Below are 23,998 nucleotides of genomic sequence, written 5' to 3' on the forward strand. Positions count from 1 at the left end.
TTATTTCATGTTATTTTTCGACAATATTTTTACGGTTGCTTAATCAGTTTATAACTTTCACTCTCACTCTCTCTCACTCTCTAACACATATATATAATGTATACGTATAAATTGGATATATACATATATATATATATATATATATATATATATATATATATATATATATATATATATATATATATATATATATATATATATATATATATATATATATCCAATACAAATATATATATATATATACATACATATATATATATATATATATATATATATATATATATATATATATATATATATATATATATATATATATATACCCAATATAAATATGTATATGTATATATATGCAATATATATCCAATATATATATTATAAATATATTTATTATATATATATATATATATATATATATATATATATATATATATATATGTATATATACATATATATATATATATATATATATATATATATATATATATATATATATATATATATATATATATATATATATATATATATATATATATCCAATATAAATGAATTTTAATATATATATATATGTATAATTTTGTGTATAGAACTATGTTCTAAAGTGTCATGATATATATGAAAGGTCAAATAGCTAAACGTGTTTCTAGATCCTGAGAAAGTACAATTGCCTGCGTCTGAAGCCAACGCTAATGAATGTGTACGTAGCCTGTCCAACACTAATCAAGTGGTCAGTAATTAGGCTTGAGGCCTTGTGTATGATGCGGGGGGTGCGGAGGGGATACGATGACGTGGAAAGTGAAGTGTCCCCATCTTGTGGACAGTTTATCAGGGGTCGTATGAGAACAGCCCACTACAGGTGATAGTTGTGGAGCAGGAAGGCTGTGCTAGATGTGTAAGGGAAGTAACTCGTACGACTAGTCATTCGTCTAAGGGAGGCTACTGCTTCAATTTATAGTTTTAGTGGATCGGATTTATTTTTCAATATATAGATATTGATTAATTCTATAGATCACAATGGATTTTGAGTGATAAAAGTTTGGATTTGATTTAGAGGTTTGGCGGTTATCTGTGATATTCTATTGAAAATTTGGATAATTATAATTTTATCATGTAAGCCCAATGTTTATTACTTTACTCAATTTATTATGTATGTACATTAACAGTAACGTTTCCAATGACTGTCTTCTGTTCTACTGTGAAGTCAATATCAATATTATTACTGTATTAAAAAAAAAAAAGAAAAAAAAGAAAAAAAAAATATTATTACTTTTTTAACCTGTGATAGTTAAAAGAATTTGTAAATTATTTAATTGCAATAAAAGCTTTAAAAAAATGTATTATATTTACAATTAATTATTGCACTCCAAAAATATTATAATTCTACTTGTAAAACATAAAATTAAAACATTTTTTTAACCGTATCTGCAATGTCATCAAGATTCTTATCTGAAGTTTTCTATTTTAATTTCTCATAAATCTCAAGTGAAAGTGTTTTTCTAAAGTTGTGTGTTCCCCTTCTTTAGCCTCAACCACTTAAAACATATTTATGTGTAGGCGAACGTAAACGAGGACGCCTTTTTGTTGATATGAGTTTTCTTAAGAACGCTAAGTTAGATACAGGATCTAACGTGGATGTGGCTGGAAAATATTTAAATATTTGTATCTTCTAATAACTACAAATGTTTTAAATAGAAGTAGTGTTTAATATTATCTTTTTTTTAAACTCGTTATGTTAATTTAAATACATTAATGGTGCTGGTATTATTATTGGAAATACATTTTTGGAATAAAATTGACATCGAACTTTTTTTTTCCCCAAATATCTATCAGTTTTCATTTATTTTTTTAAGTATATACCTGATATGTCATTAACATACGTATTTTAATATTTTTTTAGATTTACAAAGACAAGTTGGATGAGAGAGAGTTGTTGAGCTTAATTTTAATCAACTGAAATAGATTTCATAAGGAACGTTCAGAAGCGGATACAATTTTCTTATAAAAGCAGTTGTGGATATTTGAATTTAATCAATTCTATTTGGATGTCATGAATCTCGTCAACATGATCACGTTTATTAAAATCATCTATGTTTTATGTTTTCACATGGTTTTAGCAGGTTTGTTTTATTTAATTCCATTCGCAATTTATTTTTAGTTCGTAATTAATTATTGCATCCCTATATTAACAGAGAAATTTAGTTTAATTTTTTATTTTTTTTTAGTTTTTAAATTGCTCAACATGAAATTTAGTATTTTTAATTTAAATGAATTTTTTTTTAAATTTTTTTTTAAAATTAGTTGGCATTACATTTTTCATTTAAAAGTAGATGACTTTTTATATTCTTATTTTTTTCAACATACCTTTTAGTAAAAAATAGTATTTTTTAATCTGCTCCATTGTTACCTAACTAATGTTCAAATATCTTGCTTTGTAAATACGTTGTATAATACTCATATCTTAAAGTAGTTTTAAAAACTGTTCACAAAAATTTCAGACTTAAAATCTCATTACAAACATTTCCCAAAGCTATTTCATTATTTTTTGTGGTAACTTTAAGAATATGTTAATATCTAAAGTATATTCCTATTCATTTAAAAAACCCGAACTGATTCCCGTTTCTTATTGCAAGTGTTCAATTTGCTACTTTTGTAAGATCCTATATATAATATGTACAAAGTAAGAAGTAAAGAATACTCTTAAGAGCTCGCGATCCATTGGGCAGATGAAGTAGAGTTCGTATGTTTCTTCACCTCGGCATAGGAAGGAAAGGGGTGGTCAGCACTCAGGGACTTTCTATCGCTTAGGACACCGACCACCCCCCCCCCACCCCCATGTATAACAATAATATATATATAAAAATAAAACTATTTTAATTTCAATTTCGTGTTTAAAAACAATAATTGATCAAACGGATTATGCACCAGTTGTATCAAAGTCTAATTTACTTTTACAGAGGACTGCGCGAAACCTCAGATTGAAAATGGAAATGTCAGACTAAGAAACAAAAAACTCACTGTTCGATTCGTTTGTAATAAAAGTTTTACTCTTTACGGCGATTCAATGGCCAACTGTATTAACGGGAAATGGAGTTTTCCCCCGCCCGTGTGTGTCGGTAAGTTTTTCTTTTACTTACTACTTCTATAAAATTCGCAATTTTTTTTAATTATTGGTTATTATTTTTTAAAAGCCGTATGGACAACTTGCATGCAAAAAAAAATGTGTTTAAATTAATCTGTAAAATTGGTTTCATTTTCCAAGTCACTCTTCTTGGATTGTTAATTTTAATAATAATGTTTTCTTTTTTTATTTAGAAAAAAATTGAATATTTAAAAGTTAATATTCAATTTATACAATGTTATTATTTTTCTTTTGTAAACATGGTTACTACCAGTGCAATGTTTAACATAATGGTTTATCACTTTCTAATCCAAAACAAAAAGCACACATATATATATATATATATATATATATATATATATATATATATATATATATATATATATATATATATATATATAAACAATGACACCCCCCACACACACACAATCTTACAACCCATGAAATAACCCCCCCCCCCCCCCCACTCACACACACACAACCCATGAAATAAACCCACCACCACCTTTCAATAATAAAAAAAATTGAATATTTAAAAGTTAATATTCATTATATAAATTTTCTTTTGTAAACATGTTTACTACCGATGTAATGTTTTCACATAATGGTTTATCACTTTCTAATCCAAAACTAAAAGCATATATATATATATATATATATATATATATATATATATATATATATATATATATATATATATATATAAACAATGACACCCCCCACACACACACAATCTTACAACTCATGAAATAACCCCCCCCCCCCCCCCCCCCCACAACCCATGAAATAAACCCATCACCGCCCTTCAATAACAAAGTAAAATATCTTGTTTTTAATTCACGAGTTTTAATATAGATAACTCATATCGTTGGGTGTGTCTTGTCTCCCCTTCCAAAGTTTGACTCTTTAGCGTGTTGTTCGGGAAGCAGGTACTTAAAGTAATGGGTTACTGGACTCTTGGGGTGTTACTTGGGTTACTGAGCTCTCGTGGTTTCACTTGGGATAATTGTCTCACGTCACGACATAGTCGTGTAAGCTTTTACACTTTTGAAGACTGTATTGTGTTCAGCTCTTATAGAAATGTAAAAAAAAAATAAGCGCATGAAATACGGAACAGGTGCTGAAACTGCTAATAAATAAAAGAGAAAAACAGAATTATCAAAAAGGGAAATAATCCTAAATAAAAAGGGAAATAAATATAAATATAAAGGGGAATAATCCCAAACATTAAGTGCAGTAATCTTTAACACATACTCATAAAGGGAAATGATCATAAAGGGAAATGATCCAAAACATGATATGGTTAGGATATGATCCTAATCATGAAGAGAAATAATCCTAAACATAAAGGGAAATAATCCTTAACATGAAGGAAAGTAATTCTAAACACAAAGGGAAATAATCCTAAAAATAAAGTGAAATAATCCTTAACATGAAGGAAAGTAATTCTAAACATAAAGGGAAATCATCTTAAATATCACCATCATCTGTTCCCTTTCGTGTCTCAAACGCATTGGACAGATAAATTAATGTATATCACCAACTTAGTAAAAGAAACACAAAAGACGTCTTATCGTAGAGCAGTGGTAACCCATTGAATGGTTTCATGTAGCGTAACATTAGCAGCCAGAGCTAAATCAGTCTTGAGTACCACTGGGTTCAGAAATATAATTTTATTGCTGTTGATTAATTTTAAAATCAAATTCTAACAAACGAATGAGAAAAGCAGATTTTTATTTAAAAAAAAATCTTTGTCAACATTAACAATTAATGTATTTATAAATTAAATATATATCCCATAATAAAAAACATATACCATTGTATACAAGTATAATATTTTCTAAACATATCAACATTTTTATATATCACTTAAAAATAAACATATGTGTATAATAACATTAATACTTTTAAAATAACAAATTAATATCAAGTGATAAACAATTATATTAGAATAATATATAAAAACCTTGTAAACATTCCCCTAACAGTATACTGACATCATATTCCATATACGAGAATAAGAAGCGTGCGTGAGGTGTGTATCGTGTTTTAAAGAGGGTGGGGGTTAAGATAAAAGAGGTAGGTTATTTGGATGCCAGAAATCCTTGGGTTTAAAGAAATCATGTATTTAAACCTAGTGTGTTCTAACCTACCAAATAACACGTATTTAAACCTAGTGTGTTCTAACCTACCAAATAACACGTATTTAAACCTAGTGTGTTCTAACCTACCAAATAACACGTATTTAAACATGTTTGTTCTAAAGCCAACCTACCAAATAACACTATTTAAACCTAGTGTGTTCTCAAGCCATCCTACCAAATAACAAGTATGTAAACCTACTGTGTTCTAAAACCATCCGACAAAATAACACGTATTTAAACCTCGTGTGTTGTTAAGCCAACCTACCAAATAACACGTGTTTAAACCTAGTGTGTTGTTAAGCCAACCTACTAAATAACACGTGTTTAAACCTAGTGTGTTCTAAAGCCAACCTACCAAATAACACGTATTTAAACCTAGTGTATTCTAACCTACCAAATAACAAGTACATAAACCTAGTGTGTTCTTCCGCCAACCTACCAAATAACAAATATTTAAACCTTGTCTGTTATATCCTACCAAATAACAAGCATTTACACCTAGTGTGTATTTTAAGCCAACATATCAAAATACAGATCCATTTACTACTATTTTAAACACCGCTAGTATATTTAATTCTTGTTATCATTTATTTATATATAGTTATGTTTTTTTTTAAATTGCTAAAATTAGAAACAAAAAATTTTCTTTTTTTTTACTATGGTCAACAAATACAACATTAAGTTAATTCATTAACCCATAATGTAAGTCTATATAGTACGGGGGTCTTAATGCACTCGCGAGCAAATATTTATCTCTGATGTCTGTAGGTTTATTTTTTAACATATCGTTTCAAATTGTTATCGATTACTTGTATTCTAATGCTGGTATCTGTCTTGGCGTTACGACTTCGTTGCTGTTCCACGATCTCGGGTAATCGGATCGCGACGATCTCAAGTAATCGTCATCATCAAATGGGCTACTATGATTACCTCGATTATCGTATCTGTCAGGGTAAATTTTCCTTCGCGGTTCGATTTCCGTGGGGCTCGGTTTTTGACAGCAGCATTTGTAGATAAAATAAGCGAGACCAATGATGAGAAGGGCTGCTATGAGCACCATGAAGATAGAGAACACGGCGACGAACCACGGGTAGTCCCAGATCGTCTTCACCGGCGCTGCTGTGGTTGTGGTGGATGCGGTGCTTGTGGTTGTGGTTGTGGTGGTGGTGGTCTGGACGTAGGTGTAGGAGATGATCACCGTGGCGAAGGCGGAGAGAGCGGGGGTGCCGCCGTCGACGCATTTGACCAGCATGGAGTAGGAGCTTCCGCTGTTGGCGTAGGGGATGTAGGCGGTGTAGTAAACCTCCCCCGTCGGGAGAACCGTCATGTAGTCTCCGGAATTTGTCGGAGTCGAAGACACGATCTGGATTTTCGCATCTTTGTTCGGCGATGTCAAATCGGCATCGGTGAAAGTAAAGGCGTCAATTTGACCTAAGACCGCGGATTGGTCGATTTGTTTGTAGATTAAATTAGAACCAAACACGCATGTATTGTCGTTTGTGTCGGTGACTGTGATGTGTACTGTACTTGTGACTGTGGCGCCGCCGCTGTCAACGGCTTCAAGAATTTGATCTGTAGGGTTCTCAGGAAACGAATTTTCTAGATCGTAATCAACATTGAAGTAAACTCTTTTTAAAGTGGGATCGTAGTAGAAGTTTCCGCTTTGAGAAACACTAGTACGGAATCCGATGCTTTTTAGAGCGTCGCCTTCTGGGTCTACGATGGTTAGGGATAAAGTGCAGTAGTGGTCGTGCATTTGACCCTCAGCGATGGTGCAGTAGTAGTTGTTGCTGTTGAAGGCGGGTGGTTCGTTGACGTTTTGGATGTTGACGGTTAAAACGTCTTTACCGTCGGTGCTGTAGTAGCCGTCGGTGGCCGAGCAGGTGATGGTGTAGGTGTTGCGGACTTCGTAGTTGAGGAGGTTGCTGGCGCTGAGGGTGATGGTGTTGTCGGTGTTGAGGGTGAACTTGTAGCTCTCAGTGGAGGGGGAGAAGGTACAGGTGGGTTTGACCGGCCCGGGGTAAGCCGTGGCGTCAACGACGTCAAGCTTGATGAGGGTGGTGCCAGCACCGGCATCTTCCGGGATGGTGATGGTGGTGGGGAGGTTGACGATCATGGGGGCGGTGTTGAGGTTGTCTAGGGTCACGGCCACGTGAAAGTCGGATATGGTGTTCCTGGTGTCAGCGACCTGTACGGTAAGCAGGTAAGATGACGTAGTGATCGTGTGTAAATCTCTTGTCGCTGTTATCTTGCCTGTTGCGCCTGAAAACGTTTTAAGAACAAAAAAAAATGCAATTTTTAAACAAACAAAAAAAGAAAAATGTATGTTAAATATCATTCTATCAAAGAAATACAAGATCTTTAAGGTAAAGGTGTACATTAAATCAATCAAACTGACTTTGAAATAGATAGTTTGTATCTATAGACTGTTAATATAGAAATGCAGCACTAGATGAAGATTAAATATGCAGTGAATTTTAAGTGTTAACAATAGTATGGGGTGCAGTAAACATATTTTAAATAAACATATTTTTTTTTAAACGACAGTGAGAAAATGAAGCAATTATCATTTTTAAGAGACAACAGTTGCACGAACCGTTCTTTACTAAGCTTTTAGTTACATTTGTCGTTTAATTTTTGGGTTGTAAACCTCTATCACGACTTGACATTCAATCTTTGTTACTTTGTAAAAATGTCGATTTTTTTTTCTGCACGATTACAAGACTTTGTCTATACTACGTACATACGAGAAAGTAAAAAAACCCATAAAATATAGTTTTTGTCGATAAAACCTACCCATATAATATTCGAATTCGGTAAGAACGGGGATTTTATAATGACGGCATCATTTTTGGGTAGGATTAGGATTAACTAAACAATAACTTTATTTAGATTAATAATTAAAGTATCGATATTGGAAATACAACATAAACTCTTAAAAGTGTTCGGGTAATCGCTGATCTACCATGTGACAGGAAGACTAATAAAGTCGGTCTATGGGATAAATGAAGTAGAGTTTACCTGTTTGTGTGACCTCAACCAGTGTTTCTTCCAGACTTTTTTGCCCGGGGGGGGGGGGCACTTTATATTTTCGGGGGGGGGGGGTAAACATTTTCCGGGGGGCGCAACACTGGTAAAAGTATATGTTTTCTATATAAATTCCATGTCGTATGGGGGGGCGGTAGGCTTTCTTCGGGGGGGGGGGGGGGGCGCAGAGCCTCCCCAAAGAGATCACTGGAAGAAACTCTGACCTCAACATATGAAGAGATAGTGTGGTCAGCACTACGCCCCGCCGCCTTAGCTTTCCCTATCGCGAGTTAGGTACCCATCAGAGTTGGGTGAACTCAGGGACATTCTAAAGACTTGTACCCGGATTCGAACTCGAGACTAACAGTCCCATAAGCTCGTATAAGTGTACGGGTAATCACTGAGTTAACTTGACATGAAAACTTACTGTAATAAGCTCGTATAAGTGTACGGGTAATCAGTGAGTTACCCCGTGAGAGAAAGACTTACTGTAATAAGCTTGTATAAGTGTACGGGTAATCACTGAGTTACCCCGAGAAATGAAAACTTACTATTGATGCTGAAGAGGCCGGAGTTTGGCTGTTGTGACAGCAGTGAGTACGTCAGTGTGTCTCCCTCAGCGTCCGTGGCCAGCACTTGATACACAGTGTCGGTGGCGTAGTTGAAAGTGTTGACGTCGACGGGCGTGGCCGTGGCTGTGGGGTAGCTGGTGATGGTGGGGGGCGTGTTGGGGGTGACGTAAACAAACAGGTCCACGGCGGCACTGTTTTGGTTCTTGGAATCTCTGCAGTCAATCTGCAACATTAAAATACATGTACACCCACACAAGATTTGTATATGACAAAATGCATTTGATGTTATCTCGTCGGTTCTTTAATATATCTACACTCTTAAATGAGTCTAATAAAAAAAATAGTTTTTGACATATTTATCCGAATTTGTGCTGAAGCTGAAATACATGCTGGGTCTTCTGTCTCCACAAAACGGAACCCAATCGGCTTAAGGTTAAAAATGGCTCCAGTGTTTTACCACAAACAAACAATAGAGGTTTGTCTTGCTACTATAAACGACTCACTTGAAGGTATAGAAGTTGAATTTACTGACCATCAGAAACGACTTACTTGAAGGTATAGAAGTTGAATTTACTGACCATCAGAAACGACTTACTTGAAGGTATAGAAGTTGAATTTACTGACCATCAGAAACGACTTACTTGAAGGTATAGAAGTTGAATTTACTGACCATCAGAAACGACTTACTTGAAGGTATAGAAGTTGAATTTACTGACCATCAGAAACGACTTACTTGAAGGTATAGAAGTTGAATTTACTGACCATCAGAAACGACTTACTTGAAGGTATAGAAGTTGAATTTACTGACCATCAGAAACGACTTACTTGAAGGTATAGAAGTTGAATTTACTGACCATCAGAAACAACTCACCTTACGGTATAGAAGTTGTTTTAACTGACCGTTATGAATGAATCACGTGTAGGGGTTTAGAAGTTAGCGCGACTGACCATAATAACATCAGAAACAACTCACCTTACGGTATAGAAGTTGTTTTAACTGACCGTTATAAATGAATCACGTGTAGGGGTTTAGAAGTTAGCGCGACTGACCATAATAACATCAGAAACAACTCACCTTACGGTATAGAAGTTGTTTTAACTGACCGTTATAAATGAATCACGTGTAGGGGTTTAGAAGTTAGCGCGACTGACCATAATAACATCAGAAACAACTCACCTGAAGGGAATAAAAATTGGTCGTGGCGTAGCTTAGAGCCGCCGTGGTGTCGCGAACCACCCAGAACTCGCCCGTGTTGACCTCCTTCACAGAGAAAGGACCCCCGGGATTGGCTGACTTGACCCTACACGACACGATCGTCTCCCCTGCATCAGCCGTTGCCGAGATTTGAACCAGCTGTTTTTCCGCTAGAGGATCCTCGGCCACGGTGTAGGGTTGGGTGAAGGGGTTAACCACCGGGTTGGCAGCCCAAACGGCTGTGACAACCCATATGAGGTAGATAGTTAAACATACCCGCCCAACCATGTTTGTAGACGTCGCTTGTTTCTATCTGTAATGATTCAATACATTAAATTTTAAACTTTTTCGTTAAAGCGGCCAAATCACGTGTATTATTCTTTAGGAATACAGATACTTTACACGTAACAACCAAACTCACGATACTGTATACTAAAAAAATTCATAAAAATAGTTTTAATAACAATCTTTTATGTAATAATGTACTAAAAAGTAGAAAATAAGTTATACCCTACTATTTAAATAAGTATAAAGAAAAGCGAGGGTCACTTAAGTATCTATTGGATACCTTTACTAATATTTAGGAAAGTGATAACGCGCGTATAATTGTGCGGAATAGTTGGGTAAGACTGCGGACTAATTTGGTCACAATTTTAATCAATTCATAAAAAAATCAGTTAGCCATCCAATTAAGTCAACTTTAATGTCAAATTGCATTGTCTTCATGTCTTGGCCCACGTGCCAACTTTGAACCGTATCTGTCAGTTAGAAGTGCCTGTTATTTCGCTCGGGCGTTTCGATCTGGACTGACGACAGACAGACAGAGACAGTAAGTTAAATACAAGCTTGTAAAATAGGTACAATATATTAAGATTAAGGGACGGCTTGGCCTAGAGGTAGAGCGCTATACTGCGAACCCTAGTTCTAATCCGGGTCTAAGTCACTAGAATGTCCCTGAGTCCACCCAGTTCTAATGGGTACCTAACGCTTGTTTGAAAAATTAAAAGCGTCCGGGCTTTGTGTGACCACACTATCCATGCGCCCCGCTCAAAGAAACAGGTGAACTCTACTTCACCTGCTCCACGGAGCGTCATGTTAGTACAGTAAATTTTACTCTATTAAGATCAGCAATACAACTATGCAGCTCTTATCGGAGACACTAAAAAAAACTCGTGCACAATAACATTAGACTAAACAAAGTCAACTATCGATCGAGTTCATAGTCTTTACTTATCTATCTTTGTGAATACTTAGATATCACTTACTCTCTGTTCTCACCTACCTAGATAATAATGTAGATAGTATTTTCTCTATACTTATCTATCTTGGTAGCTAGTTACATATCATTTACACTAAGCTGTATTTTTATCTACCAATTTTTTAAAATATTGTTCACTTACCTATAATAAAACACTTTTTCATTGAACAAAACATTCATCGAATCGTTAATCATTGATGAAAATCATATATTCACATCAAGTTCGATAATATTCCTTTAACTCCTCAGTTGAACAAGCATTAAATAGTAAAATTCTTGAATCTCATACTTGAAATTAAATCCTTCTTGCACTTAAATGTCATAAGCAAAAATAAACAGAACCTCACTCCTTTTAACATATGTAAAATCTAATAGTGTCTAGGTGCCTACCTGTAAAACACCTTTAAATCTATTGATATTTACGCTAGGTGTTAAAGTTTAAGCCTACGAAGTCTCTATTAAATAGAGCTAAAAATTCCCTCGTTTACACAGGCCCACAATAAAGGGGACAGCACTCTCTTTTCAAGACTGGCGAAACTCGGTAGGGTATTCGTTCCTTGCTTTCACTATCACTGAATGGGATCCTATTTATTTAGGCCCTTTGTCAGGCCGATCGGTGTAGGTATTAGCAAATCGATTAGCAAGTGATTGGGTATTGGGTTTACGTGTGGCAGAGAGGGGGTGTGGAGAGGGGGGGTGTACGCAAAGTGCATTGTAAGGGATTTATATGCCTGCCTATACATATACGCTGCATTTTTAAGCTATTTACTTCTACATTTTATATTTATATTTGTTTTTCTATATCAGTGGGTCTCAATTTATTTACTAAAGCAGCTATGATGTATTTGGTGTGATATTCATGTAAAACTAATTATTTAAATGAAGTTAATTTATTTATTTCTTGAAATGTCATAATTTAACCTGCACATACATAAACATACTTATAAATAATACTATGTGCCTGTTGATAAATATTGACCCTTTCATGCATACGAAGAAAAGGACACATTACGTTTTAGCCACGATATATAACTAAAATCTCAACCCTGCAATTAACAAACAACTAACTGATATGAAGAAAGCTAGTAAACCTTATTAGAAAGTTAATAAATAATTAAATTAAATATCTATAAAATAGGAGTTATTTCAAATACCAAGCCCCCCTCTATAGACTTATAGAGTAGGTTCCCTTTCAAACATATCGAATGCCTTAAAGTATGCAAATATTATATATTAACTGTCTACACGTAGATATATTATTGTGTTGGAAACTTATATCAGCAATTACAGACACGCATGGAAAAATGCCAAGTAGTATAGATTGTTGTCTAAAGCTTGGGTTAGAGTTAAGGATATAACGTTACAAGTCTTTGAAAGCCATAAATGGAAAAATGCCATGGTGTCTATTGATTATTGTCTAATCCTTGAATACGAGTTAAGGATATTATGTTATGAGACTTAAAAAGCCATAAATGGAAAATACCAGGCTATATAGATTGTTGACTAGTATGGGGCTGGAGTTAAAAGACATTACATTACGAGAGTGTAAAAGCCATAAATGGAAAAATGCCAGCCTACTTAGAATAGTGTCTGGTATAAGACTGGAGATAAAGATATTATGTTTCCAGAGATTAAATCTCTTCACGCTTCGACTAATGTCAAGTCTGGCATAGCACGCAGAAGATTGAGTTATAAATGAAGTTAAGATACACGTTAACAATCTATCGAAGAGTAAGTGTTGGGTTAATGCACCGTTAGAGAAAATTGTATGCAGCAAAAAAAAACAATATTTTTTAAGCAAAAATGTCGTGACAAAAAAAAACGTTGAGCGATATTTTTGAATATATTGATTTTTTATTATGGTGTTTAATGTATACGTGGTACGCTATAAAACTTGAATTATCTTGTCCATTAAATTTTAATGTATGAGGTGAAATAGCTAAAGAGGCAGTAATAAGGGAGTAGAATAGAAAATTGAAGTGTATTCGAGTTTTAAAAAATTCTGTGAATTATAATGCTAGGCAGTGGCGTAGCCAGGATCGTCTCAAGGGGGGGGTTCCAATTTTTACCCGGGGACAAACTTTCGATTAGCACCCCCCCTCAAACTTTCGATTTGCACCCCCCCCCCCTCAAACTTTCGATTTGCACCCCCCCCCTCAAACTTTCGATTTGCACCCCCCCCCCCTCAAACTTTCGATTTGCACCCCCCCCTCATACTTTTTATATATACCGAGGGGTCTATGGGGGGGGGGTTATGACCCCCCCTAACCCCCCCCTGCCTACGCCACTGATGCTAGGTGTAGAAGATGGGTTTCAGCATAAACTCAGAGCTAGATAAAAAGATTACGTAAGTTTCTAAATAAGTCTTTGGATGATGCACGTCTCTAGCTCAGATCCCGGGGTCGGGTCTGTAAGACGCCCCTGGGTCCACCCAGTTCTGATGTGTTTTAGATTTACGTAAGGGAATCTAGAGTCTGAACAGAGGCGTAGCGAGGGGGGGGGGGCCGGGGGGTGTGGACCGCACCGGGTGACACCATTTAGGGGGGTGACACCAAGGCAAAAAATAGCAAAATATAGAGAGAAAAACTTGAGGGGGGGGGTGCAAATCGAAAATGTGAAAGTTTGTCCCCGGGAAGGGGTCGCTACGCATCTGTGGGGGGGGGGGGGGATGACACCATTAAGTGCCGCACCGGGTGACACCCGACCTCGCTACGTCACTGAGTCTGAATGTTAGGGTTTGTAAAGTAATCTTAGAGATCATTGTCAGTGTAATATAGGAAACGTGAGTGAATGTTAAGGATTGTAAAGGAATTTTTGAGATCGTTGTTTGTTTGTGGAATATAGGAAACGTTGTGAGTAAATTTAAATTTTAGGGCTATGAAATTTCTAATTTTTTTGGGGGGTTATATTAATAATGCATCATTTTTTGCATTAAGGAATACGTTCAAAATCTAACTAGGATCCGAGTTAGGGATATTGCCTGGATTAATGAAACTAACATCAAAAACACAAATTGATCATTTAAAATTAATCCGATTGCTGACAGCTATAAGCCTACCCCCCCCCCCTTAACAACCCCCACCCACCCCCCCCCCCCCCACCCCACTCATTCTCCGTCTGCCGTTACCCACCGGACTTCGTGACACTTACCGCACTTTCCTAGATTTAAAACCCCAAAAAATAAATGTCCGTTTAAATGCCAACAGACGTCAAACTATTACACTATTCATTAAATTTCAAAGGGTAATTAAAATCTAATTAGTAATGTCATAATAACCCCTGTCACGAACGTAATACCTTGAAAAGAAAATTCCTTTTACAGGTGTCAGGAACTTTCCGTTTTAAACCCCGTTCGTTTATTCTTTAGCTGTGTTTGTATGATTACTTACATTACGTTCGCTCAAAGTTACATACGCCTGGAATAAAAAGGGTGGTAAAAATACGTATTACTGAAAGGCTGAGATCTTTTTAGTGACAAAGCGTTTAACTGATGTCTTGTTATTTATGCGAACTTAATTGCAGTGGTTGTGTAGATATTGCTAATTTATAGCAATTACTTTTATTTTTCTGTTGTAATGATAGCTTTTTAATGGTGTTGGGGATATTTTAATTATTTTTTTGTGTCCAGAGGTGCAGTAACGGTGTACTGCACTTAAAAATAACAATAACTAAAGCACTATAAATATCATTAGTTTTAAGAACTTCCCTATTCGTGGATCAATCACTGTGTCGGAATTTTACCCATAGCCAAAACGTTTTAAGTTATTGCTATTGCGTTGTAGCGAGTATTGGCAATGCCCATCTCATTAGGGGAAACAACAAGTAAACAGAAAATTTATAGAGAAATAGCGAAGTACATAAACAGAACTTAAAGGGAAATAAGTACGCAAGTAAAAAAAAATTTAAAGGGAAATAAGTACACAGAAAATATACTTTAAAGGAAATTTAAAAGAACACATGGACATATTTTACAAGGAAGTAACATGCAGTTATGGTTAGTTTGCAAGGGAAATTAGTACGAAAGTAATATAATTTAAATGGAAATAGCAAGAACACAAAGATAGATTTTTCAAGGAATTAACTCGTACTTAAATAAAGTTTACAAAATAATAACATACACACACACACACACACACACACACATAGACACAACTTAAAGGAAAATAAAAAATAGAATAAAAAATTTCACTTTAAGGTAAAAATTACTGGCTAAAGCATGTTTAAAGGGACATTATTACTACTCTTAAATCTTTAAAGGGCAATAACTCACATACACACCTTCTTTTTAAAAAAGGGCGACAACGAATCCACTTAAATTTAGTCCGATTACCTATGTGTTTACACCACCTGTGGTTTTACTGCTAGAAAATCATTCAACCGTGTCAGGCGTCAATGTACCATGTGACTCACTGGAGCAAGTCAATGCAGTAATCAAACGACCACTTAACCACAAAGATTAGCCGACCCGCGTTGAAAGAAAGTGTTGTCGTTGTGTTAGGTGCTTATGCTTTGGCAAATGGGAAAGATACTTCGACAAATAGATTTGAAGAGGGTAGGGACTGATTGGTTTGCACCAGAAGTATCAAATACAGAAACTCTTGAGATCAACAGAATGACGTTATAACATACGTCATCATGTCGTCATTTATATAATTGCTTTTTTATATTTATTTTTATTGTATTAAAAAGCGGGTGATTTAAAAATTAAATTTTAATTCAGAATATTGATTTAAAAAGGTCTTCTGATTCATAGTAGAAGTTAATATTTTTTTATTTAATTTTTTTTTACTTTTAGAAATACACGTACAGTTCTTTTAAAAAAATGTAATAATGCATTTTTTTTTTTAAAAGTAACTATAATTGTGTTTTCTGTAATTTTAATTTTAGACCCTGTGTTGTAGTTTTAACATAGCCACTTGCGTTTTAGTGGCTCCTTGGAAGGGCGTGGTCGAAAGGTAGATCGCACGACCACTACCCCGAAAAATTCGAGTCTGTATACCCTAGTCCGTAAGAAGTCTTTGAGTCTATCCCGATATGGAGGGTGCCTAGCTCACGTTAAGGAAACTAATAGGGCTTGGCATAGTCCTCATCACACAATCTCCACCTGAATGCCACAGTCTTTGTAGCACGTAAGCTTTACTTCATCCGCAATATATGTCTTTTTGTACGTAAGGGAAAAGATTAAATGTTCCTTGAACGTTGAGCAAAATCTTAATTTTTCTTATTTGTAGAAATGTATCACCATTGCATTGAGATGGTCGAGCAAAAGGTTGATATAATCTCTGTTCTCGTCATTATCTTTTTCTTTTTGTGCCCAAGATACATGGGGCCGCACCAACAATCATCCTCAACTTTTTTCAGTCTCCGGTAATTTTCCTGGCAGTCCCCCATGACAGTCCTGCCTCTGTTAGCTGCCTCCCCCGCCGTGCGCCTCCACATCTTCTTGAGCCTCATCTGTTTTCTTTTTCCTCGAAACGTCTAGATTAGCGCCATTTCTGCGATACAATCTGGGTTCAGCGCCATCTTCTTTTTTTTCTATTACTGCTTCCATTAACCTCTGTTCTATATCATTACTGGTTCCATTAACGTCTGTTCTACATCATTACTGGTTCCATTAACCTTTGTTCTATATTATTACTGGTTCGATTAATCCCTGTTCTATATCATTACTGGTTCCCTTAATCCCTGTTCTATATCATTACTGCTTCCATTAATCTCTGTTCTATATCATTACTGCTTCCATTAATCCATGTTCTATATCATTACTGCTTCCATTAATCTCTGTTCTATATCATTACTGCTTCCATTAATCTCTGTTCTATATCATTACTGCTTCCATTAATCCATGTTCTATTTCAGTAGCGTAACCAGGATCGTCTCATGGGGGGGGGGGTTCAAATTTATTCCTGCAATATAAATGTAAATATCAGAGGCGTAGCGTCCCTCCCCGGCCCCCGAGGACAAACTTTTGATTTGCACCCCCCCTCAACTTTTGTTTCGCACCCCCCCCTCAAACTTTTGATTTGCACCCACCCTCAATCTTTTCATTTGCACCCCCCCCCCTCAGACTTTCGATTTTGCACCCCCCGCTCAACCTTTATGTATCTACCAAGGGTCTAAGGGGGGGGGGGGGGTCTGACCCCCCTGCCTACGCCACTGTTCTATATCATTATTGGTTCCTTTAATCTCTGTTCTATAACCCTAATTTCTTCTGATTCTCAGCCCCTGGTTGCCCCATGTTCCCCGAGGAACCTGGCATCAACTACGAGACATCAATGGACGAGGCTGTCGTCAAGTTCACCTGTGGCGAGGGCCTGGTGCGTCACGGTCCCGAGTGGGTCTACTGTGACGGCAGGCTCTGGGATATGGCACCACCGGAATGCAAACGTAAGATATTGTTGTTAGATATGTGTACTTATATCTTCTAACGGTATGGTTGGGCAACAAAATGCCTGACAGCTAACAAACAAAATGAGTTAGGTCAACTGGCTGATGAGGCTCGAGAGCATCATTTCAAGCAGAGAAAAACAACTGCCGCATTTCATACTGTTCTTGGATGTACATAGACACAGGCTATGGAAGCAAATCCCGAAAGAAGCAGGCTGAAATCAGAGTCAACGGACAATAAGACGAATAACATGTTGACACTTAATACTTGATTGTTTAGAAGGGTATTCACTCCAATATTCAATTTTAAAAAGACGAAGAATTATAACCCCTAAATTTCACTGGTAACCTTAATCTAGTTTTAACTGTCACTATGCCTTGATATAATAAGTCATCAGAATAGGGTTAAAGCATTAATGCTAAAATAGTAAAGTATAGTAAAGTCTAGTACAGTTCACAACTCGTTTAATGGACAGGTGAAGTAGAGTATGCCTTTAGCAGGTTTGTTATCTAGTTAGTTTGAGGCTAGAGATGTAATCAGCCATCTGACTTACTGACTTATTAAATCAGACCATTATTCACCTTGTGATGAAATTATGTTTACAGTAGTCTAGTAATTCAAATCAATTCAAATTAATTCAAATTAATTGTAATTAGTTATAATTAATTGTAATTAATGCAATTATAATTAATTATAATTAATTCAGTTCTAATTCATTCCAATTTATCTATTTCAGCAAGCGATGAACTGGGATGTGACTTTGAGAAGAGCTTGTGTGGGTGGAGCGATGATACCACGGACGATTTTGATTGGATAAGAAACAGTGGTGAAACGGTGACCGGGGATACAGGACCAATGGTTGACCACACCACAAACACGGCCAACGGTAGGGTTTGTCACTGATGAGAGATAGAGTTTCTGCTTGATAATAGCGGAAGTTTTTAGCTACTTTAACGATTCCTATTATTGTTATTTTTGTTTTTTTCCCCACATTTACGCGGCTGACCTATTGTAGAAATGATATGTCATTAACTTCCCATTTAAGTAGATACTAGACCACCCGTTATCCTTGGATAACTGTGGGTTTCTGGGTCATTCATAAATTACGTCACGCTTGTTTTGACGGTTTTTATCTTCCTTCTCCTCCCCCTCCCCAGTGTTACACACGGTCAACTAAAGCTAAAACATAATCTAAAAGATGTCACACCTCAGTCAATATGCTTATTGTCTTTTTAAAACACTAAAATAGTTTAGTAAAGAAACTAAAAAAAATATGACTGCTTGTGTTTCGGACTCGCAACGTTTTGTTTTTAAATTGTCCATTATGCTGTCAATTTAGCCAGACCGCCACATACATGTTTAGAGAAAATAGAGAGTTATTTTAGTTTGCCTACGTAAGAAAGTAAAAGCAAGCCAAATATTATTTTGATTTATAGATATTTTATATAAAAAATCTATAATATGTCATACAAATATGTTTAGCAATACTGTGTGTCTGATGTTTAGGGTACTACATCTACACCGAGTCATCAACACCACAACAGAAGGGAGATAAGGCGAGGCTGATGTCACCAAAGATCAAACAAGGCAGAGAGATAGACATGTGTCTCGTGTTTTTCTATCATATGCAAGGACATGATGGTCCTGATGGTAAGGCTTTACCTGAATATATCACCAAGTTATAGTTTATTATGGGACGGAGTGGTCTAGCGGTAGAGAGCTGGACTGCTAACCCGTAAGTCTCGAGTTCGAATCCGGGTTCAAGTCAGTAGACCGTCCCTGAGTCCACCCAACTCTGATGGGTACCTAATTCAAAAATTAGGGAGAGTAAAGGCGGCTGGGCATAGTGCTGACCACACTATCTCTTCATATAGGCCCTACCGAGGTCACAGAAACAAGTGCACTCTACTACACTTGCCCCATAGACCGTCAGGTTTGAAATGGAAACTTTACTTTTTATAGTTTATTATCAATTTTAATTTGAAAAATAGATATTCTTGCATTGTCATTGAAGACAAAATGTTCTATCAGAAGTGACTCAAAACTGAGTTAGAAGATTTGCCACAAACCCAGATGAGGATATAGTAAACTAAGTAAAAGCTTGTATTATCAAACGTGAGTGGAGCAGTTCAGGCGATGAGGCTACTAAATCTGGATTTCTTTCGACAGCTACTGTAAATTAAATTAGTACTAAACTTTATTTCTAGCATCCTTTTGACTATTTCGACGAAGTTTGAGAGAGGGATTAACATACATTGATACCCATCTGATAATCTTACTTCTCTGGGCATGTCTATTGACAATTAAGGAAAAAAACAGACACAACATTTTTTTCTCTATTGAATATTGACCCATCCCCGATCTATTTCTTTAGGCATGGGTCAGCTCGAGGTATTCGCGATGCCAGAATCAGCTTCCAGCAAAAAACTGACCAATCAGTTTTCTTTGTTCCGCGTGGAAGGTAACCAAGGTGACAACTGGATCCAGGCGGTCGTGCCCATCCCTACACAGACGCAGGCGTTTCAGGTACTTTTTTTTAGATTTCTAGAATATAGGTGATAACAGGTAACTTGTAACAAGGCCAAAGATAAGTGTAAGAATTGTAAATCTAAGTGTTAGTCTAGTATTGTTTATAAAACTATATATACTGGCGTGTGGAACTTAAATTTTTAATCCATTTTTAAAATCTTTTTGGCAAATAAAGCTACTGCGAATTGAAAAGATGATACATTTCAAAATTTTAGTGTTTTGTTTTACTTTATCACAACAAAAGCACCATTGCTGGCTTTTACTCCGATTGAACCTAATTCTGACCTTTACTGTATTCTTAACCTTCATACCATCGGGGGATCGTGGAAGAAAATAGCCAAAATACTGTCCTTAAAAAAAATAATAAATTGAAATGACACAATATTAACTATTGCATTAGAAGTTATATTAGCCTTATATTCTCTGATAAAGTTTTCTATTTCATCAAGTTAAATTAAAATCAAGCCGAAAATTAAATATAAAACAAATATACAGTCCCTGTCTATATATTTTTTTTCAGCTTGTTTTTCAAGTAACGATCTACGGATGGACCAGCGACATTGCATTGGATGATATTGACGTGATGAACTGTACAGAAGGTACTGTTAATCGTGTTTTTTTTGTTCCCAACACTTTCATGGCTGGTAGCTGGAGATTGAGGGTCTAGAGGTAGTCCGCAGTGGCGTCGCTAGGTGGGGGTGACATCCGGTGCGGTAACTTAGGGTGGGACACCCTCCCCCCCTCCTAAAATTATATATAACCCCATTTCCCAATTTCCCTTGTGTGCCTAAAAGTTTCCCTTTCAAACCTGACGGTCTATGGGGCAAGTGAAATAGAGTTCACTTGTTTCTGTGACCTCGGCATATGAAGAGATAGTGTGGTCGGTATTATGCCCAGCCGCCATTATTTTCCCTAACGTGGGTTAGGTACCCATCAGAGTATGGTGGACTTTAACCATAACTGTATCCATCTATTTCCGACGACAACTTTATATTACTTATGCTATACTTATTTTTAATCATCTGCAGTGAGCAGAGAAACACCTCCACCTAAAGTGACAACTCAAAGACCAGCTAATGCGCCAATCCTGAGCACAACAACCACTGTGACAAAGAGCACCAAAGCGCCAAGAAAAACAGCCCCTACTACACAGAAATCCACCATTACCAGGGTTACCAAAACAACCAGGGCTACGCCTAAAACGTCAGACACTACCACATCCTCCACCACCACCACCCAAAAACCCACCACAGTCAAAACGACTAAACCGACAAAACCACCAACCACAACCAGAACAACGAAACCAACCACAGCGAAGCCAACTACAACAACAGCGAAAACCACACCTACCCCGAAAACGACGTCTACCTCAACGACAACTACCACAACAACCACTACGAAAACAACAACCACAACCACAACACCAACAACCACAATAACAACTACAGTTCCAGAAACAACAGAACCCCTCACGAAATCCACCGTTGAAGATGCAACAACAACCAAAGAAAAAACGTCACCATCACCATCACCCACAACACAACCCACATCATCTTTACCAACCAAACCAGCTACAGCTACGGAAGAACCTGAAACAGACCTCACCACAGATCTACCAGATACTACAGCAGCATTCGATCCAACCGACATCGACACAACGGATCCTCTCACTAACGACACCGACGAATACGACGAAGATAAATCCACCTCATCTCCTGACTACGAGAATCCCGACATCATTTCTTCATCTAACTCCACCCTCCCCAATAACCCACCTGCTGTCATCGATTACGAAACAAACCCCAACGACACCAACGACCTTGAAAGCACCAAAATCAACAACGACCCCAACTCCGGAGCGGTGAAGGAAGGTCAAACGAGTTCCGGAACCAAGGAGCTACTTCCGTTAATTGTGGGCGTGGTGGCGGCGGTCGTCATTGGTGGTATCGTAATCGCTGTGTTGACTTACATGTGGGCGAGGAATCAACGCCGGAAAAATCAGAAGGAAGAGGACGATCAGATGAACATCATAACAGAATACGTTGAAACCAACCTGAACAGTTAGAAGAGTAAAAATGTGGAAATTTGTTGCTTGATCGTTTAAGTAGTTTCGTGTTAATGGAAGTCTATGGATACTTTCAATTTTAAATGTATATATATGTATATATATATATATATATATATATATATATATATATATATATATATATATATATATATATATATATATATAAGGAGTATTACGAGTGTGATTAAACGTGGGAAAGGATATTTTTAAGAGTGAATGAATATGCCTATTTTCAATGTCATTAACTGCTTTTTATTGTTTTTGCTCAAAATAATGCGCCTCATATGTATGCAATGTAACTGTATGACTTATTGTTTATTTCTTAATGTACAAGAAATCTTTAAATGCGTAACAAAATGGCACTTAAATTAAATAAAAATATAATTTTTCTTTATACATTTTTTATCTTTCTGTTAGAAAATTATAGAAACGTTTCTTTCTTACACTTTATATTTATCATTAATATTCAAACAATAAAAAATACATTTACGTTTCTTTAACATGAATAAGAAACATGTCATTTTGTATTATGCGATTAGCTAAAATTGTACACAAAAAAGCTAATTGTTTGTTAAAAATCGGCTTTACATGTTAAAATGCTCAAAAACAGTTTGAAATAATGTAGCCTATACCATAAGTTTAAATAAATTGAATTTTTTAAATATATATTTTGTCACATTTTATGATTATTGATGTATTTGTTTTTGCCAGTAATAAAAAAAACCATAAACAATTGACTTTTTTCTAATTTCTTTATCATATGCAGTAGTTATTTCTGCATTGGCACCAAATAAAACAGTTTCAGCCATTTAATGCATTGTGTTGGAAATTGTTGATCTGAATATATAATCAAATAGCTATTTAAATGGGTGGGGAAATCTCATATTTTTTGTGATTTACTTTTAAAGGAAGAATAGTGAATTTGTTTTTAACAGAGACCTACTACATTTTTCGTTTTTTTAAATCAGAAAGCTAAAGTTAATCAATTTCTTTTTTTTAAAAATCAACTTCTTAATGTCCAATTGTAAAAGAAGTAGTATTATTATTTGTCATAAAAAACTAGCACAACGATTTGAAAAATTTATAGGTTAATGTTCGTTTAGAAACAATTAACAGACACAGTGGTTTTTCTTATTGTTTCAAAACTAAAATATCACATACATTTTCACAAAACCTCAGCCATTCCCCCATTATTGTTATAAAATTGTAATGATTTAAGATTTATTTAAATTGAAATTTAATGAGTTCGAAAAACATTAAAATCTTAATTACTTTTAAAACTAACAACGGTTTAAAGTCATTTACTAATTGTCAAAGTACTATTAAATTACAACCACTTACGCAAAAAAATCTAGTTGGATGGCTAATTATGTTTTAAGAACATTAAGAAATATTACATTAGTCGATCCATTAACTATAATTTATTTTGAACAATTGAAATATAAGAAAGTGGATCTCGAAATAGCTACCGTAGTATGATAAAATATGTTTCTTTAAAATTTAGGACATGTTGTACAGTATGCTAATTGATATCAACCAATATTGTACAAACCATACGAAAATATGGGAAAAAATTATTGTTCTTTCATTAAATTTTCCAAAAAATTGTTAAATGCTTAATCATCCTTCATTTAATTCACTAAAAGTTAATTAAATAGTAAGAGGTGCGTTATAGACACAAAGTAAGTGGCTATAAGTACTT

The 23,998-nt window shown here is 35.6% G+C and overlaps 2 protein-coding genes and 1 long non-coding RNA gene across 4 annotated transcripts; 2 read left to right on the top strand and 1 right to left on the bottom strand.

The window, feature by feature from the left end:
- The first annotated feature begins 842 nt into the window (after positions 1-842).
- On the top strand, positions 843-3,064 carry LOC131932972 (uncharacterized). Of its 2 annotated transcripts, none has more exons than XR_009384776.1 (3): positions 843-1,107; positions 1,895-2,114; positions 2,952-3,064. It is a non-coding gene; the product is annotated as an uncharacterized LOC131932972 (long non-coding RNA). The 2 variants fall into 2 exon arrangements; XR_009384777.1 differs by lacking the exon at positions 843-1,107 and adding an exon at positions 1,552-1,691.
- A 2,881-nt stretch (positions 3,065-5,945) lies between these two features.
- LOC131932971 (protocadherin Fat 1) lies at positions 5,946-11,748 on the bottom strand. Its single transcript, XM_059289851.1, has 4 exons — positions 11,454-11,748; positions 10,036-10,366; positions 8,838-9,081; positions 5,946-7,521 (listed from the first exon to the last, which is right to left on the bottom strand). The coding sequence occupies exons 2-4, from the start codon at positions 10,339-10,341 to the stop codon at positions 6,065-6,067; spliced, it is 2,007 nt and encodes a 668-aa protein (XP_059145834.1). The 5' UTR covers positions 10,342-10,366; positions 11,454-11,748; the 3' UTR covers positions 5,946-6,064.
- A 1,071-nt stretch (positions 11,749-12,819) lies between these two features.
- LOC131932966 (mucin-2-like) lies at positions 12,820-23,195 on the top strand. The gene is made up of 7 exons (XM_059289846.1): positions 12,820-12,856; positions 17,534-17,698; positions 18,436-18,585; positions 19,206-19,349; positions 20,074-20,225; positions 20,749-20,827; positions 21,257-23,195. The coding sequence occupies exons 1-7, from the start codon at positions 12,820-12,822 to the stop codon at positions 22,291-22,293; spliced, it is 1,764 nt and encodes a 587-aa protein (XP_059145829.1). The 3' UTR covers positions 22,294-23,195.
- Positions 23,196-23,998: the final 803 nt, after the last annotated feature.

Source organism: Physella acuta, unplaced genomic scaffold, assembly GCF_028476545.2.
Source record: "Physella acuta isolate Inbredline_101_S28 unplaced genomic scaffold, ASM2847654v3 ptg002332l, whole genome shotgun sequence".
Lineage (NCBI taxonomy): Eukaryota > Metazoa > Mollusca > Gastropoda > Physidae > Physella > Physella acuta.

Excerpts from the sequence above, each read along its gene's own strand:
- LOC131932971 (XM_059289851.1), bottom strand. The coding sequence starts at position 10,341 with ATGGTTGGGCGGGTATGTTTAACTATCTACCTCATATGGGTTGTCACA. Across the intron at positions 9,082-10,035 it reads CCAATTTTTATTCCCTTCAG|ATTGACTGCAGAGATTCCAA; the intron begins GTGAGTTGTTTC and ends TTAATGTTGCAG. Across the intron at positions 7,522-8,837 it reads CGGCCTCTTCAGCATCAATA|GCGCAACAGGCAAGATAACA; the intron begins GTAAGTTTTCAT and ends AAACGTTTTCAG.
- LOC131932966 (XM_059289846.1), top strand. The coding sequence starts at position 12,820 with ATGGGGCTGGAGTTAAAAGACATTACATTACGAGAGT. Across the intron at positions 19,350-20,073 it reads AGGACATGATGGTCCTGATG|GCATGGGTCAGCTCGAGGTA; the intron begins GTAAGGCTTTAC and ends CTATTTCTTTAG. Across the intron at positions 20,226-20,748 it reads CACAGACGCAGGCGTTTCAG|CTTGTTTTTCAAGTAACGAT; the intron begins GTACTTTTTTTT and ends ATTTTTTTTCAG.